General features: G+C 35.6%; 1 protein-coding gene across 2 annotated transcripts in view; it reads right to left on the bottom strand.

Annotated features, from left to right (window-relative positions):
• Positions 1-4,006: 4,006 nt before the first annotated feature.
• LOC123869349 overlaps positions 4,007-16,523 on the bottom strand; it is a 79,805-nt gene continuing 67,288 nt past the window's right edge. For both annotated transcript variants that reach the window (XM_045912228.1, XM_045912229.1), the window contains exons 4-8: positions 13,067-13,202; positions 7,768-7,901; positions 7,145-7,336; positions 5,621-5,837; positions 4,007-4,257 (exon numbers count right to left, since the gene is read on the bottom strand). In XM_045912228.1, the coding sequence (XP_045768184.1) occupies positions 4,121-4,257; positions 5,621-5,837; positions 7,145-7,336; positions 7,768-7,901; positions 13,067-13,202 (816 nt within the window). In that variant the 3' untranslated portion in view covers positions 4,007-4,120. The remainder of the gene's footprint in view (positions 4,258-5,620; positions 5,838-7,144; positions 7,337-7,767; positions 7,902-13,066; positions 13,203-16,523) is intronic.

Below are 16,523 nucleotides of genomic sequence, written 5' to 3'. Positions count from 1 at the left end.
TATGTTTCTTACTATAATAAGTAAGTACCCAGATACAGAATACATGAATTGTGGCACTGGTACCAACTACAGCTGTAGCTGGTAGGTACAGTGCCAGCAATTTTACTGTGAACTATTTCCCTGTAAAATGATATCTTGAAAAATCAAATATAAGTACTTAGGTATATTACTGGTCGATTATGTTTAGACGTTAAGTATACAGCATACGTGTATAGTGTAGATGTTAACCAATAATACTTACCACGTGCAGGACGTTTTTGTGGTCCGCATGGCCATAGCACATGAGTAGATACAGCCTATTGGATGGGTAACTAGGTAGTTCTTGATTAATTATAATAGGTGAAAGATGGGTATAAGTTTGGCCAGTTCCTCGGTCAAATCAAAGTAGTTATCTTCGTTTCATTGACTTCCTTTAAATGTAACTTTTCACTAAATTTTTCAAATTTTGGTTTTTACTTCCTATAGAAGACTAAAATGCTTTGTCGGGGTAGTCGGAATTTCATTAGACTAATGCAAATTAATATTGTATTATTCTATTGTTTTTCCTTATAACTAAATACAGAAAACGAATATATTATGTGGGTATATTAAACAACGATAAAATTGTTAAGTGAACAATAACACTTATAATAATTATAACATTAAATAATATTTATAATCTTCATAAAAATCCAAGTTACATGATTATAAATGATTCCCAAGAGGTCCCTATATTGTTATTAATATATTTAGTTTGGTATAATAGATAGCGCGTCATAAATTTTTTATTGAATTAACAGTTAGATATTAAAATAATGAGAAGCTGGCGATCAAAACGGTGTATTGACTTACAATTCAAATTAAAATAGGTACCTTTTTACTATGATTCCAAAGTTTTTGGCCCAATGAATATAAATCCGAACTCATTTCCAAATAAAACGATCTAAAACTGAACCTACTTACCTACTGAAATTAAGTTCAACGTTCATGGTTTTGATCAATGAAAACAAACTTGAAGTCATTTCCATCAAAACGGTAGGTATACCTAATTACAGTAGAAGCTTTCAGAAGCTTTCATTCAGTTTTTGTAAAATTTTATTACGTGCAATTACACCATTTTGCTCGCTAGCTCCTCAAATTTTGATGCTCCAAAAATTTGATGAATAAATCTTATGAAGAAACAGAAGATTTCTTACAGTCTATCAGTAAATCTACTATATTCACCATAAAAAATAATAATTAACGTGAATTAAAATAAGAAACCTATTAATTGTTTCTATTTTTTATCTTAATCATTTTACAGATTTCTAAATTTTTAACTTTTTAATTAATTGCTTTTTCACGCACCCCTACACATTTTCACTCTCTTATAATCTCGCTCACACACTCTCTCTATCACGCACACACACTCGCGCATACACACACACCCACACACACACACACACGCACGCACGCACACACACACACACACACACACACACACACACACACACACACACACACATACACACAGAAACTCACATACAAACACACACCCACACACTGTGCTCCCTACTTTTTTATTTCCCTATTTATTTTTAGATAACTGAGGGAGAGGGCTGGCTATCCTTAACACAGATGTAAAAATCTAGCTAGGATAGCCAGTCCTTGATCTTGCAACACTCAAAAACAAAGCTATGTTACTAATTACTAATTATCTTACTTTGTCATCAAAAATTTGTTAAGTACCAAATTGTATAATAATCTAGTCTTAGTACATTGTTCAACAGTGTTTAAATTTGTGTGTTGATGTGTTTATGTTTTGCTCAATAAAATTTATTATTTATTTATTATTAAATTATTATCTAAGCAAATAAAAAGAACGTAAATTACGATATTTGGAATATTTAAATGCTAACTTACAAATAATTATCTATTTTATTAATTTATCTTAGATTCTAAATACCCTAGAAATAATGATATGTATTACTTTGGCGATTTCAATAAAATCTAGGCACGATAATGGTAATTACTTTAAAAAGCAATGTTAATTACAGTAGGGTTAGAATCACACTGTGTAAGTGCTCCTATGAATTTAATTTAATTAAACTAGCCTAGCTGCGTTATTTATTTTCACATTGAAAAATAAATAGGTAAGCATTAAAATAATTATTCTTATTTTAACAAAGATTTCTAGTTAATATTTTGATTTTCTATGAAAAGATTATTTTTGAGTATAAATTTTCGAAAATAAGTAATTCTTTAAAATGGAATTCATACCATTAAATACGACATATTTATATAGGTAACTACTTAATGGACTTTAAAGTTCGCCTGTATAAAGTACTTGGAAATTAATTATTTACTATGCAAATTCTGCAAATTAATCATTAGTTTTTTGGCAGTCATATTACAATCAATAGTTTTAGTAGTAAACAAAGTAACATAGGTACACGTACATAAATATATCTACCTACTATCAAAAACAAAAAGTTCGATCGGCGCGGCATTTACCTACTTAACGGCGGCGTAAGTGACGTCACATTAAATAGGGTCATCCACATTTTGACTGCAAAACTCAACGTTAAAGTCAATGAGAGTGATAAAAACCACGGAAAAACTGATAGCACAAAAAGTTTAAAAAGAAACTCATTTGTTTTAATTTTTGATTTTAAATTAGTACCTAACTAAAAACTAATTAAAACTTTCGTTTGAGGTTTAAGTACAAGTACGGTCCACGAGATACTTCCCGGGGATTTTTTTCAATTTTATCTGAAGCGATAATTAATATGTATACTACAGCACAACATTCCCGTTTTAAAGACACCAGTACAGTGCCACCAACTTAACTGTTCAGGTGACAGAGTCGCTAGTGAAGAATTTGGTATTGGTATTTTAAGAAATCCGCAAGAAAAAATAAAGTTAAAATTCTTCCAACATAGCGAAGATTCAATATAGCTTAATTATATTACAATACTAGCTGATGCCCGCGACCACGTAAGCGTGGATTTTGAAATGGCAGCTGAGGCGGCCCTAGTTCCAATTTTGCCCACTTGAACAGATAAGTTGATGGCACTGTAATAATAAAATAAGGATGTTAAATCGAGCACGGATGAAGTCGGTTCCAAGAATTGCAATTTCACAATCATAGACACAATCATGATTCATGCAGGGCATTAATATTGACAATCACAATTCGCCAGTTGCCGTACGGCCCGAACACAATGTAGGGTGATCCATCCTTATGTCTATCGAGCTAATATCTAATCTAATTTTCAAATGGCATTTTCAAATCTATTTCTCAAAGAAAGCTATCGCCTATCCTCATAATTTATTATAATCATATACCCATATCAATTAATTGATTCCATCTTTGGTTACAAGTATAATCTTGGTCACGTTTTCATCTTTTCACACAAATTGTAGTGAACAATCTTGACACTTGCTTATTAGAGACTTACGAGTTTGCGTGTTTTAAGGGATCTGCGTGTTTTAAAATTGTGCATTCAGAAATTAGTGTAGATCCAAATTAAGTGTCTTGTAAGTATTATAATTGTTTTAAAAATAATACTTAACATTGTTTATATAACAATGTACCTATTTCTCACGGCAAATATTAACCGGTTCCCCTCCTTCGAGTTCAAATATCTCCAAAATATTCATATAATAAGTAATCTTTGTGCGATTCATTTAAAATATAGATATTTTACATCCCAGATGAAATCTGATGCGGGCAGCGGAACGGTCGCGGCGTGTAAAAGAAACACGTGAGTTTTGTATAAAAATATGGAAATTGCAAAGAAAATGCTGATCAAGAGCGGATGCCACATGGCACAGTGGCAATATTACAAAGAACCATCGATGCAAAGAACCATCAAAGAACGCGTTGTTTGATACCGAAATTCGTTTTCTGAAACTCGTCCTAGAGGTAGAGCCGGAGAAATCTTCGATTCAGTTAAACTGAAATTGTAATAATAGTTATTCATTGCTTGTAAAAAGTATACTTATTGTACTTAGGTATTCGGTGAGGAAATTAACTAAATATCTATCGTCGATGTTGACAGTTGACAGTTGACACGCATCACTTTGTAAGACCCCTAGAGATAGTGTAAAGATATTATTATCACAGCCCCGTTTAATAAAAATATGGCAAGACTTGCTATCAAATTATATGCAAGTAAATGATTATAAGGTCTAAAATTAAGGGTGATAATGCTATGCTGCCTTTCGATGTGTTCGAGCCTGTTGTGGTAATATTGGTCGAAGGCTCTGCGTGGATGGAGGGCCTTATAACGTCCACTGAAAGAAAAAAATAATTATTTTATATTTACATCATCTTTTTCAAAACTAAACTTTTAGCTCAAAAGATTACCGTGGAACTCTTTGATTTTCCGAGATAAAAATCGTCGCAGTATCTACCTATCGCAGTAGGTACCTACCAAAACCTCATCAAAATCGGTAAAACGGATGGGCCGTGAAAAAACAGCATACTGACACACACTTTCGCATTAATATAATTATAAATTCTATGGTAATAATATGCAGGTAATTCGTCTTCGTTGAGACCGATATAAACTACCGACCGAACAAGAAAAACAGCAGAAAATTGTTTCGGATAGGAAGGCACTTAACATTTTTTACTACTCTAACATAATAAACCCGCGGTAAAACACTATAAATTATGTACGTCGCCTCTATTAATCACGTCAAATTTAATTAGTGGTAGCTAGGTAGGTATAATGGAATAGGGCGAAAAATTTAACTTGCATTGGGGTATTTCTTCGCGAAAATTGATGATAAACGAGGAATAACAAAGTTGTTAAACATAATAGGTAACGCCGAACGTGATCGCAAATGTGTGTTATATTGGCTTATCCAGGATAAGCTAGTATGGATAAGTTATCCATACTAGATCTAAATATATAAAAGGAAAACTGACTCATTAAGTGGGCTCTCTCCGTCACTCGTTTCATACCATTTCATACAATCGTAGTTCCAATTTCATTTGAATATTAAGCAACCAAAGTCCATGAAATTTTGCAGACATATTCTAAAAACTAATATCTATGTCTGTGGTTTTCCAGATTTCTGTTAAAATATTCGGTTTCAAAGTTACGCGGTCTTAAAATTTTCATACAAATCTTTGAGCCCCTGTAATTTTAAAACTACATATTTTTAGAAAAATCTAAAACACCACAGACACAGATATTAGTTTCTAGAATATGTCTGTAAAATTTCATGGACTTCAGTTGCTTAATATTCAAATGAAATTGGAACTACGATTGTATGAAATGGTATGAAACGAGTGACGGAGAGAGCCCTGTTAACTGACTGACTGACTGATCTGTCGACTCACGGCTCAAAGTAATGGATGGATCGGGATGAAATTTGGCATGCAGATAGCTATTATGACGTTGACATCCGCTAAGAAATGATTTTTGAAATTCAACCTATTTTTTATGGATAGACAGCATTGAAACCGTCCTTAGTGCCAAGTTAGGTACTGAATGATAAAAGTTCACGGGACACCAGGTTCACTGGATTACACCAGACAAGTGGAGGCCTTTTTGCGGGACTGTTCTAATAGGTATCTACTCGTATATCCATAGATTTATCATAGTAGAGTAGGTATAATCACGATTCACCTACTAAATGTTCTTACCAATAACAGTATCGTTTCTGACATCGGCGAACTTGTCCTCAATGCTCCTGAATTCTGGTATGGTGCTGACGCAGGTAACTTCAAGCCTGCCCGTGGCGACCAGCTGTAGTTCTGATATTGTTACGTAGAGTTCGCGGCCTCTGTTCGGCCTTCGACTTCTATGACGGCTGACTCCCTGTACCATGTTAGTTTCTTCTAGATCTGACAATGACTCCGCCTGAAAAAATCGTGATATATTTTTTAGCCTAGAATTTCTAGCGTTTAAATTATAAAACTACTAGATGATACCCACGACTTCGTCCGCGTGAATTTATGTTTATAAAAATGCCGTGGGAACTTGATTTTTCCTAGATAAAAAGTAGTGTTTAATGCTACCAACTACTCTCCAGGTTCAACTACTTAAATAGGTATATACGAATGATCACGTAGATTCGTCTGAATTGTAGCTAGGCGACTGAAGGACAAAGCGTCAAAAATATCATGCTATCCCGCAAGAACCGTTTATTTTCCCGGGATAAAAAGTTCTATGGCACTCTCCATAGAAATCTAAATCGGGCATGAAATCGCAGGCGTCATTAAATACTACATGAAAATGTATGAAAATATTTCTTCAAGTTTTTTATTTTATTAGTGAGAGATAGTTATATATTCTGTGACGTAGCATTGGATTATACTCGTACAAGTATAGGTAATTTATCAGCTGGATTATTTGCATAAAAGTAATTTCGTTAGACCTTGAGGCTGGTAAAATCATGTTTTTTTAACTAGAAAATATACCTGTAGTCATTTTTACAGGTATATTTTCTAGTTAAAAAAACCCTAATCTATTTACGAGATACATACTTGTTATTTAATTCACACGGGTTCACGGGTTATGGTTTGTGATACAATTTATAATAACTATACCGCCGAAATTATGGTACCGCTCAAACTCGATTTCAGGCCAAACTAGTTTGTCCTAGCGTGTCAGGAAACTAGTTTAGTCAGGTACAATCTAGTTCTAAATAACTAGATAACAACAAGCGCCAATAGTAGCAAGGCACAAACAAGATCATCATCATCATCATCATCAGCCTGTGGACATCCACTGTTGGACATAGGCCTTCCCTAAAGAGCGCCACCACACCCGGTCCTCAGCCTTCCTCATCCATCCACTTCCCGCCAGCCGCTTTATATCGTCGGTCCATCGTGCTGGAGGGCGTCACAAACTACGCTTGCTTATACGCGGTCTCAATTCAAGGACTTTCCGGCTCCAACAGCCATCGCCTCTATGGCACGGCATGGCCTGCCCACTGCCACTTCAGCTTGCTAATAGTTTGGGCTATGTCAGTGACCTTGGTTCTCCTGCGAATCTCTTCATTTAGGATCTTATCCCTCAGGAAAACTCCTAACATAGCCCTCTCCATAGCTCGCTGAGCAACTTTGAATTTGTGAACAAGGCCATTTGTCAGTATCCACGTTTCAGCACCATAGATGAGGACAAAGAAGATAATAAATCATAATTGACATTTATTTTAAACGAACCTGGTAGAATGGTTCCTTGAGCATGCAACCAGGTGGTCTAGTGGCTACGTGTGAGACATGAGTGAGGGCGAGGATGGGAGTGTCGGTGCTGTGATAGGACTCCTGCTCCAGGACTCGCTGTAGACCTCTCCGCCCGTTACGCTCACTCATAGGCACGCGAAACTTATGCGAATGTGCTAACAGTTCATCCATCTGTAAGGTTTAAGAGTATCATTAGTATATCACACAAACAAAAACCTATGGATATGAAGCTTGGTTTACTTATCGTATTTTATGGTTTTAAACACATGTAACTCCTGAAAAAAAAGCCTGAATTCTACTGTACAGTTAGACATTTCATCTTTAGCGAGCGCGACATAATATTACCTATAGGTATCATGATAGTTACGATGGTTCTTTTTTGTTTTGTTATGCCTTTTTTGTTTTGTGATGCGTGTTGTATTTCACCAAAAAATATGCGATTAGCTTTAGAATAGCTTGTATAAACTGAGAGAATGATCTCACTCGTGATTACGAAGTACCTACCTGTTATGCGTTTTCGCATTTAAATTGTACAATCTTAATGAAATGTCGTTTATCTGGCCGCATACGAAAGTAATATTGAAAAAAGGGTTCGAGATTACCTTTTTCCCATTTATAAACCATGTGATGTGCGGAGCCGGTAGCGCAGGCGCGGTCGTGCAGTTGGTTTTCAACGTTTCGCCGAAACTTAGATAGCGAGTGGGGAAGTCGATACGCGGGTGATGTTTTTGCGGGTCTGCAAAGAGAATTTAAAACGAGTTAGCTTTATGAGTTGTTTTATCAGCTGCCAAAGGGTCAACTATATTGATTTAACATTTAACTATTGCAAAAATTTAAATAATACTCTTATTTTTGCTAACAACTTCATAGTCTAAAGATATCTCTTGTCTGCAAATGGTACGATTTATTTTTTGCGGGTTGAAGGGGTTATACTGGTGTATAGGGAATTTTATTGGTCCCAGAGGAGAGTACCTCGGCAAACACCGTTGGCGGGGTTGAGCAGATGAGTTTGGTTCACGAACCCAACTACCAGGCGATGCGTGGGACACCGTGGGGTTTTGGTCCGTAAGAGACCGGTATATAACCTCCGTGCCTCCCCTGACGTGTTGATATACTAGGTATATTTATGACAAATTTTCCACCGAAAAAAGGGGTTATTAAATATTGAGCCCTGTTTATAAGAGGTTTATAAGATTAGTTTAATTTTTTTTTTAATCAAGTTGACTTGTTATTGAAAACAAGTAAGTAATTCTAGAATTAATCCTTTCTGATCTTCAGTTTATCATTAATAATGATACATTTTGTGCAGAATACTCAGATCTGAATTTGTATTGTAAAAAAAATATAAGTAATATTAGTGAGCAGAATCAATGGAAAAGAAAGTTTTGTTTGTATCGGATAACCTGATTCTTGAATGCGTCACCTCTTGCAAACAGAGGGTAGGTAAATAAAAAGGGTTGATGCGGCCTTCTTTTCCGCAAAGATAGTGCCAATAAGCTTTATAGAGATCTGGCAGTAAATTTTGTTACAACTTGTTAAGGAAACCGTAACCTTTGTTGTATACGTAGGTCTTAACTTAGAATGTGGATTAATCAATAGATAAATAGGTAAGTGTGAAAATAGGATAGGGATACAATTCATTCATTTAGGTACACCTGACTTTAGACAAGTGTAAATTAAAAATTTATAACACCCCCGACAAGTGAAGGTTACAGTAACTAGAAATGAGCTGATAACTTTCAAACGTCTGAACCGATTTTCTTGGATGATAGCTAAGAACACTCTCGATCAAGCCACCTTTCAAACAAAAAAAACTAAATTAAAATCGGTTCATTAGTTTAGGAGCTACGATGCCACAGACAGATACACAGATACACACGTCAAACTTATAACCCCCTCTTTTTGGGTCGGGGGTTAAAAATATGTCAAATATCTTAATATCTAATTATATTATTATACTCAACCCCGATGTCAATTAAACTCTCTCTTCTTCTTCTTCTTTGCTAGCCCTTATTTATCCATTGTTGGACACAGGCCTCACGTGCACGCCATTCTTCGCGGTATTGGGCGAGAAGAATGGCGTGAAAAATATTCAAAGTTATTCCCGCAATTACATTCTACCTATACCATAGATACCAAAAAAATTATACCTACCCACCTAAAATTTTCTTTGAACGGATAACTGAAAACAAGCCACCGCTCACTTAAAAAGTTTTCTGAAAATTATACTTATCTTTTTCTTTCAATGCTAGGTTAGGTTACTTATACCTTATACTATACTTACTTGTATTTTACCCTAATTGATAACAATGAATTCAATCCATTTAACGCAAATTCAGTTTAGTTTCTAAAAATCCCATGGGAACTGTTTGATTTCCTGGATAAAAAGTAGCTAATACCCGTTTCCAGATTATAAAGTATCGTTGTACCAAATAGATGATGCTCGTGATTTGAATTTTTTTGAGTTTTTTAAAATTCCTGTAGGGACTCTTCGATTTTTCATGATAAAAAGTAGCCTATGTCCTTCCTCAGGATGCAATTTACCATTGTAGGTACTAAACGTCCAAATCGGTAAACGGATAAATCTGAGTACTATTTATGAATATGTATGGAGAAGATGCACCTATGTGTTTCTAACTTGTGCAACACTCCGTATCTATTTCTGAACCAGTAGGTAAAAGTGTTTGCTTCGCTAAGCTTTCTATTCCTCACATCTAATGGTTCCTCGTTCTCAGGGGAACAGATATTTGTCTAGCACAATTTTCTTTTCAAACGGAGTCTCTTCAGAAGGCGACATTATACACGATTAATCATTTGATCAAATGACTGACTGCACTCTGAGAAAGCCAATTTGGCTTTCAGCAAACTCTTGAGAATAATGGCGCACTAAGTACTGGTCTAATTCTTAGTCTACTATCGATCTCTTCGTCATTATTTTGATTTGTACTTATGTAGTTATACATTTTTGCGGACGAAAAAAATTCTAAATTTTTTTCACGTAGGAGTAGGTAGGTATATATTATTTCACTTGAACAGATTTTTTTTAATATGACTAATATTACGTATGACAGCCAGTTTGTATTGGAGTGGGTATGGCAGTATTCCAAACGGGTCAGGAACTTTGAATTTCGCTTTCTATCCATTGAGCCGGTTGGCGCGCTAGCACTAAATGAAAATTCTACCTTGTTAGATAATGTATATAAATACCTAGCTACGCTGGCTACGCTTTGATCCTCAAATTTTGAAATACGCTGCCGTAACAGATCAGAGCAAAATGGAGGTCCAGAAAATAGGTCTTTCTCTATTTAACTTTATTAGGAATTAGGAAATAGTAATACCGTAGGAACTAGGAAATAAAGTATGTAGATGATGGGAAATAAAAAATGGTTATGATTTTTTGGTTGCTTTTTATAAGAATGGTCTTCCTATACCTACATATAAATTACAAGCACGTATCACGAGTTCGAAAACGAATTTCATCAATAAAACGACGGCCGCAATATTTGTTGTTTGACCCAAGACTTGAAAAATGAGTCGGACTCAAGAAATAAACCATTGCAACATTTTCTTTGTAAAAGAAAATAATTCGCAGCGACTGCTGTTGAAACGTTTTAAAAGTAGATATCTGTTTCAGCTCAGTTGAATCAAGTTTTTGAAATATTATACCTCCTACGGCTAACACAAAGGAATATTGAGAAAATAATCGCCAGCTGCAGATACTTTTCATTTTCTTTCTGTCAGTAGCTAGGTACCTATTTGGTACCTAAAAAGTAAAAATAATCTTTCATTTTCCATTATTACTAACAATATACTTTTATTATGAACGAATTATAGGTATCCCGCGATTTCATCTACGAGGATTCAGGTTTATTAAAGATTCTGTTAGAATTTCTCAAAAAAGAACCTACATGCAACTTGCAAAAAAGAGACATCTCACAATTTGAAAAAAGGCGTAAATATTTAAGCGACGAATTACAAGCAGCTGACCATTTTTTAGAGAAAGATTTTGCACGTTTTATAAAGGGATCGAGATTCGAGATATGAAAATTTGATGAGATGCCAAAAGTGTGTTAATATTATTAGAAGAAACTGAGTACCTATTAAAAGTAGTTATTAGTTTATTTTGTTTACTTATTCATAGTTATGTCAGATCATTATAAAATCACCATGTATATTCATGAGTGTTTCGTGCTATTTATTCGGAGCATAGACCGCCAAATTCGTTCTATTCAGTGAGAATGAATTCGTAACTAATAAACGTAGCTACCTTTCCTGATTCGAAATAGCTCAATTCCGTTAGATCTGCTATTTGGGGGTATTTGCTTGCTAGCATTTTATTATCATGGCAATAGGGTTACAATTTGAAACAGACCTCAACAATATTAACTAGAGGAGTCTGTTTATTTGCGATGCGCAACTGCACGATTAGGCTCCATATTCAAATTGGATGGTAATGGTTGTTTCGATAGGTCGAATCTTTTCAGTACAATGATTCGGAAATATATTAAACTACACTTTACACGCGCTGCTCCATAAAAACTTTTTATGCCAATAATAAATTATTCTATTATTTGTTTCATACAAATCGGTCAAGCGGATGGGTCTAGGAATCCCGTGGGAACTCCTTGATTTTCCGGGATAAAAAGTGGCCTATGTCCGTCCCCGGAATATAAGCTAACTCTGTACCAAATTTCGTCAGAATCTGTTAAACTGTTAGACCGTGAAAAGGTAGCAGACAGACAGACAGACACACTTTCGCATTTATAATATTAGTATGGATGGATTGAAAAGGTGAATTTTCAGTATGATCGATGTTGTTGGTGCTTGTGGACTGTGGCACTCGGCCAAATAGAGATTTATCACACTTGCCCATACTAGGTTGGAATAACGCCGAGTAGCTCTCGAATTCGGTATCTCCTATTTCCATAGACTATCAATGAATAATAAAGAGAATTCAAAAGTCTTATTGCATATTTCTGCAAAATCTGTAGAGTCATCAAAAAATTAGATTCGGAGGTTTTGATTAGGTAGATAGGTAGGTAATAGCACAGTTTAACGAAATATAGGTACCTACACCCAATTTTAAAGTTTCATGATTAGGTCTGTAGATCATTTTCCGTTCGTGACTTCCGTTGAAATGTGCCGACCTATCTACAATTTTACAAGGACTATCGGTCAAAATAAAATGTTAAAAACAAAGAGATATTATTTCCCAACGATCTTCAAGGAACTTATAATTTTTAATTAATTTAGTTAATTTTAGTATATTTATTTTAATGTTAGAGCTTTTTTGTTTTATATAGGCGCTTGGCTGCAATCAGACCTACTGGCAATTAATGATAATGCAGCCTAAGAACTAAGAAGGAGCGCGCTTGTCTGAAAGATGCCTCTTCACTCTTGACTTGAAGGTAAAACAGGTACCTACATTAAAAATACAGGGAAAAGTTGATGCCATAAAGGCACTTCATATCCTAGCCTAGCAGTTCGAATCAGAAACGAGGATGCCAATCGCATCGTATAGGTACGTGTCCGTGGAATTTCGAGTACCTAGGTATGTACCTACCTACGGGTGCAGATCTTGCGGTACTAGAAGAAAACTGAAGAAGGAACCAGGTCAAAAAGTTCCTAGGCACACTCTCCAAAATATACCTATCCTGTAGAATACCAATAGACGGCAACTTTGAGCCGAGCGATGTTCCAAACTTTGATTATGCTTTGCAGCTTAGAATTGACCTGTGCGAACTTTGGAGCTAGAACATGATTGTACTATTATGCCAATGTAAACAATTTAAAACAGTTTTTTTTCTCGATCTAAGGTATACAATGATACACTGCAAGTAATAGGTCGCACAAGTAAAATATATAGGTAATACAAATAAAAGTTATTAGCTAGGTACATACGGAAAACAGTGAGCTGTTTCTCGCTAGATGCCTTAGTGTAGATAGGAGTGTCAAGTGACACTTCGCAGGAGTAGCTACCGCTGGCTGCGAAGTCCAGGTTCTGAAGGATTATGGAGTTCTCAGTCGCTAGAGCTATCTGAAAAGAAAACAATAAGATTATGAGTGGTATTGTTGATATAGTATAGTAGTAGATATAATAAATGCAAAATTCATGTATCAGTCTGTCTGTTAGCTTTTCACGGCCCCTCAGTTTAACCGTGTACCTACCTGTACTTACGCGTATAAGTACTAAGTAGGTACTTGTATACACGCAACTAAATTGCTGGACACAATATCTCAAATGAAATTTACTTATTGTAGATTATAACAAGACTCGCAATAAAAAACTGGTCAAGTTGTATTTGAGCTAGAAAACACTTAAGTTATAGAGTTCCGTAGCCATGCCAGTTACTAAAAACTTTGGCGGTCCTCCGGTCAATTCTCTCAACATTTTAGCTTACCTACCTAACTTCCCTGAAAAATCTCTGTTTTCATTTTAGTAAGTAGGTACCTATGCCTCTATGTAAATACATGTGTAGTAAGAGGTTTGTTTAACTGCTAAAGAACTTTACAGCTGTTATAATTCATTTTTGTAATGGCTGTGACACACTGACATACGGACAAACGGATTGAAAGAAACTATATCTAAGGGTTAATTTGATCATCATTTTGATAATCTAAAATCCCACCAAAAACATTTCATGTAAAAAGGTAGCCAAGACTCACAAGTTCATAATGTTTTCACTGTTAAAAAGTTATGAGATCTCTAGTAGAGCCAAGCCCCTAGCTGAGCTTAGATTTGTGCTGGCCATGGGACCTATCCCAAGTCCAAAGTAATATAGCTCTTAAATGTTCTTGACTGTATCAAATTTATAACAATAAATAACAAATCACTCTACTTACAAGCTCTGATTCTACAAACCCTACATCTTGGTAAAAAAAGGACGGCTTGGCCGTTTAATGTTCGTAAAACTATTACATGACATAACATATTTTAAGGCCTTAAGGAATAGTTTGTTCGACAATTACTAATTAGAATTGTACTTCGTGATGGTCGCAGAAGCAATTCCGGGCTTAGATGTCATTTCAGATAAAAAATCCACGAACTGTAAACGGCCAAGCCGTACTTTTTTTACCAAGATATAGGGTTTGTAGAATCAGAGCTTGTAAGTAGAGTAATTTGTTATTTATTGTTATAAATTTGATACAGTCAAGAACATTTAAGAGCTATGTATATTACTTTGGACTTGGGATAGGTCCCATGGCCAGCACAAATCTAAGCTCAGCTAGGGGCTTGGCTCTACTAGAGATCTCATAACTTTTTAACAGTGAAAACATTATGAACTTGTGAGTCTTGGCTACCTTTTTACATGAAATGTTTTTGGTGGGATTTCATTTCTTTTTGGCAGGTGCCCTAGATTTTTTTGGATCTATTTTTTGTAGGTACATCATTTTCATGGCCCACTCTCTATCGTTATCTCTTTTTTTAAAAGCTTTTATTCAACTTGCAATGTACTCGTATGTAAATATGTTTGTTCGGGTGGAATCTTGCAACTCAATTTTGAAGCAGATATACCAAATTTCATTCTTTTAGGACTTCAGGAAACACAGATACTTGGTACGTTTGATAAATCTGCCACGGACATCATATCCTGAAAACTTTAGAATTCGAGCAACAGATTTTACAGATATGCATCTCATATACGAGGGGATGAAGGGGGACCCGATTTCTTAATTTATCTGTTGTTCATAATTGTTGAAATTCCTACTTGATGCCAAATTTCAGTCTTCTAGAACTTCAGAAAGTACCCTAGAATTTGTGACTAGAGGTTTTGAATGTTGATAAATCTGAAACTATAAAAGCTAGACAATTGATACTCAGTGCGTTTAATAAGTCTACCAAGGACATATTATCCTGAAAATATCAGCATTCTAGCGACAGAATTTACAGATTTGCTTTTCTCATAAGAGGCGTAGAGGGAAGGAATTTCCAAACTCTTAATTTTCCTGTAGTTTGTATGCAATTTCTAGTCTACATACCAAATTTCAGTCTTCTAGGACTTCGGGAAGTGCCCTAGAATTACAAACTAGAAGTTTGACTGTCAATAAATCTGAAACTATAAAAGCTAGACAATTGATACTCAGTGCGTTTAATAAGTCTGCCAAGGACATCTTATCCTGAAAATATCAGCATTCTAGCAACAGAATTTACAGATTTGCTTTTCTCATAAGAGGCGTAGAGGGGGGGAATTTCCAAAGTCTTAATTTTCCTGTAGTTTGTATGCAATTTCTAGTCTACATACCAAATTTTAGTTTTCTAGGACTTCGGGAAGTGCCCTAGAATTACAGACTAGAAGTTTGACTGTCAATAAATCTGAAACTATAAAAGCTAGACAATTGATACTCAGTGCGTTTAATAAATCTGCCAAGGACATCTTATCTGACGTAGAGTACGACTCAGAGTACGACTGACGACGACATTAAAAACCATATTAAAGACATGAACCAAGAATGCTACAGCGTTGAATTGTTGAAACAAAATCATGACGTAGATTTTAATTCTTATAAAATAGTGGTTCCTAGCAGCCAGCTGAGTACCTTCTTGAATAGTGACTTTTGGCCTAAGGGCTTAGTGTTTCGTCGCTTCAGAGATCGTAATGCGCAAAGCGCTGCCGCTACTAACAATAAAATTAATGGATAGTACGCCTAAAAATAATAATTACATAACCTTAGCGTCTTTTAATTGTAAGTCTGTAAAACGTTCTGCGCCGCATGTGCGGCACTTATGTCAAAAGGTCGACATAATCGCCCTCCAAGAAACTTGGCTGCTGCCTCACGACATCAATTTCGTAAATGAAATTGATAAGGATTTTAGCTGTTATTCGAAATCTTCGGTAGACACCTCTGTCGGCGTGTTGCGCGGCAGACCGTACGGAGGGCTAGCGTTAATGTGGCGCAGATCAATCTTTCCGGATGTCACAATAGTGGATTGCAATAGTGATAGATTAATTGCTGTTAAAATTAGGACCCATAACTGTGATATGTTAGTATTTAGTATTTATATGCCTTGTGATAGTGATAAAGTAGATGATTTAATCGAATTTACGAGCTGTCTGTCGCAACTTAATGCTATTGTTAGTGACAGTAATATAGAAGTTGTTTTTGCTTTGGGCGATTTTAACGCGCATCCCTGCGCCCGCTTTGGTCGGGAACTTTTTGAATTTTGTTCGGCCGAGTCTTGGGTGTGTGCGGACGTAAATCTACTAGGGTTGAACTCTAATACTTATACTTTTATGTGTGAATCGAGTGGCTCAAGAAGATGGCTCGACCACTGTTTAGGCACGGAGGCGGCGTTTAGAATAATAAAAGGTGTAAGTGTTGTCAACGATATAAACTGGTCAGACCACTTTCCGCTGCT

Source organism: Maniola jurtina, chromosome 11, assembly GCF_905333055.1.
Source record: "Maniola jurtina chromosome 11, ilManJurt1.1, whole genome shotgun sequence".
NCBI classification, from domain to species: domain Eukaryota; kingdom Metazoa; phylum Arthropoda; class Insecta; order Lepidoptera; family Nymphalidae; genus Maniola; species Maniola jurtina.
This window is presented reverse-complemented; position numbering and strand designations above follow the sequence as displayed.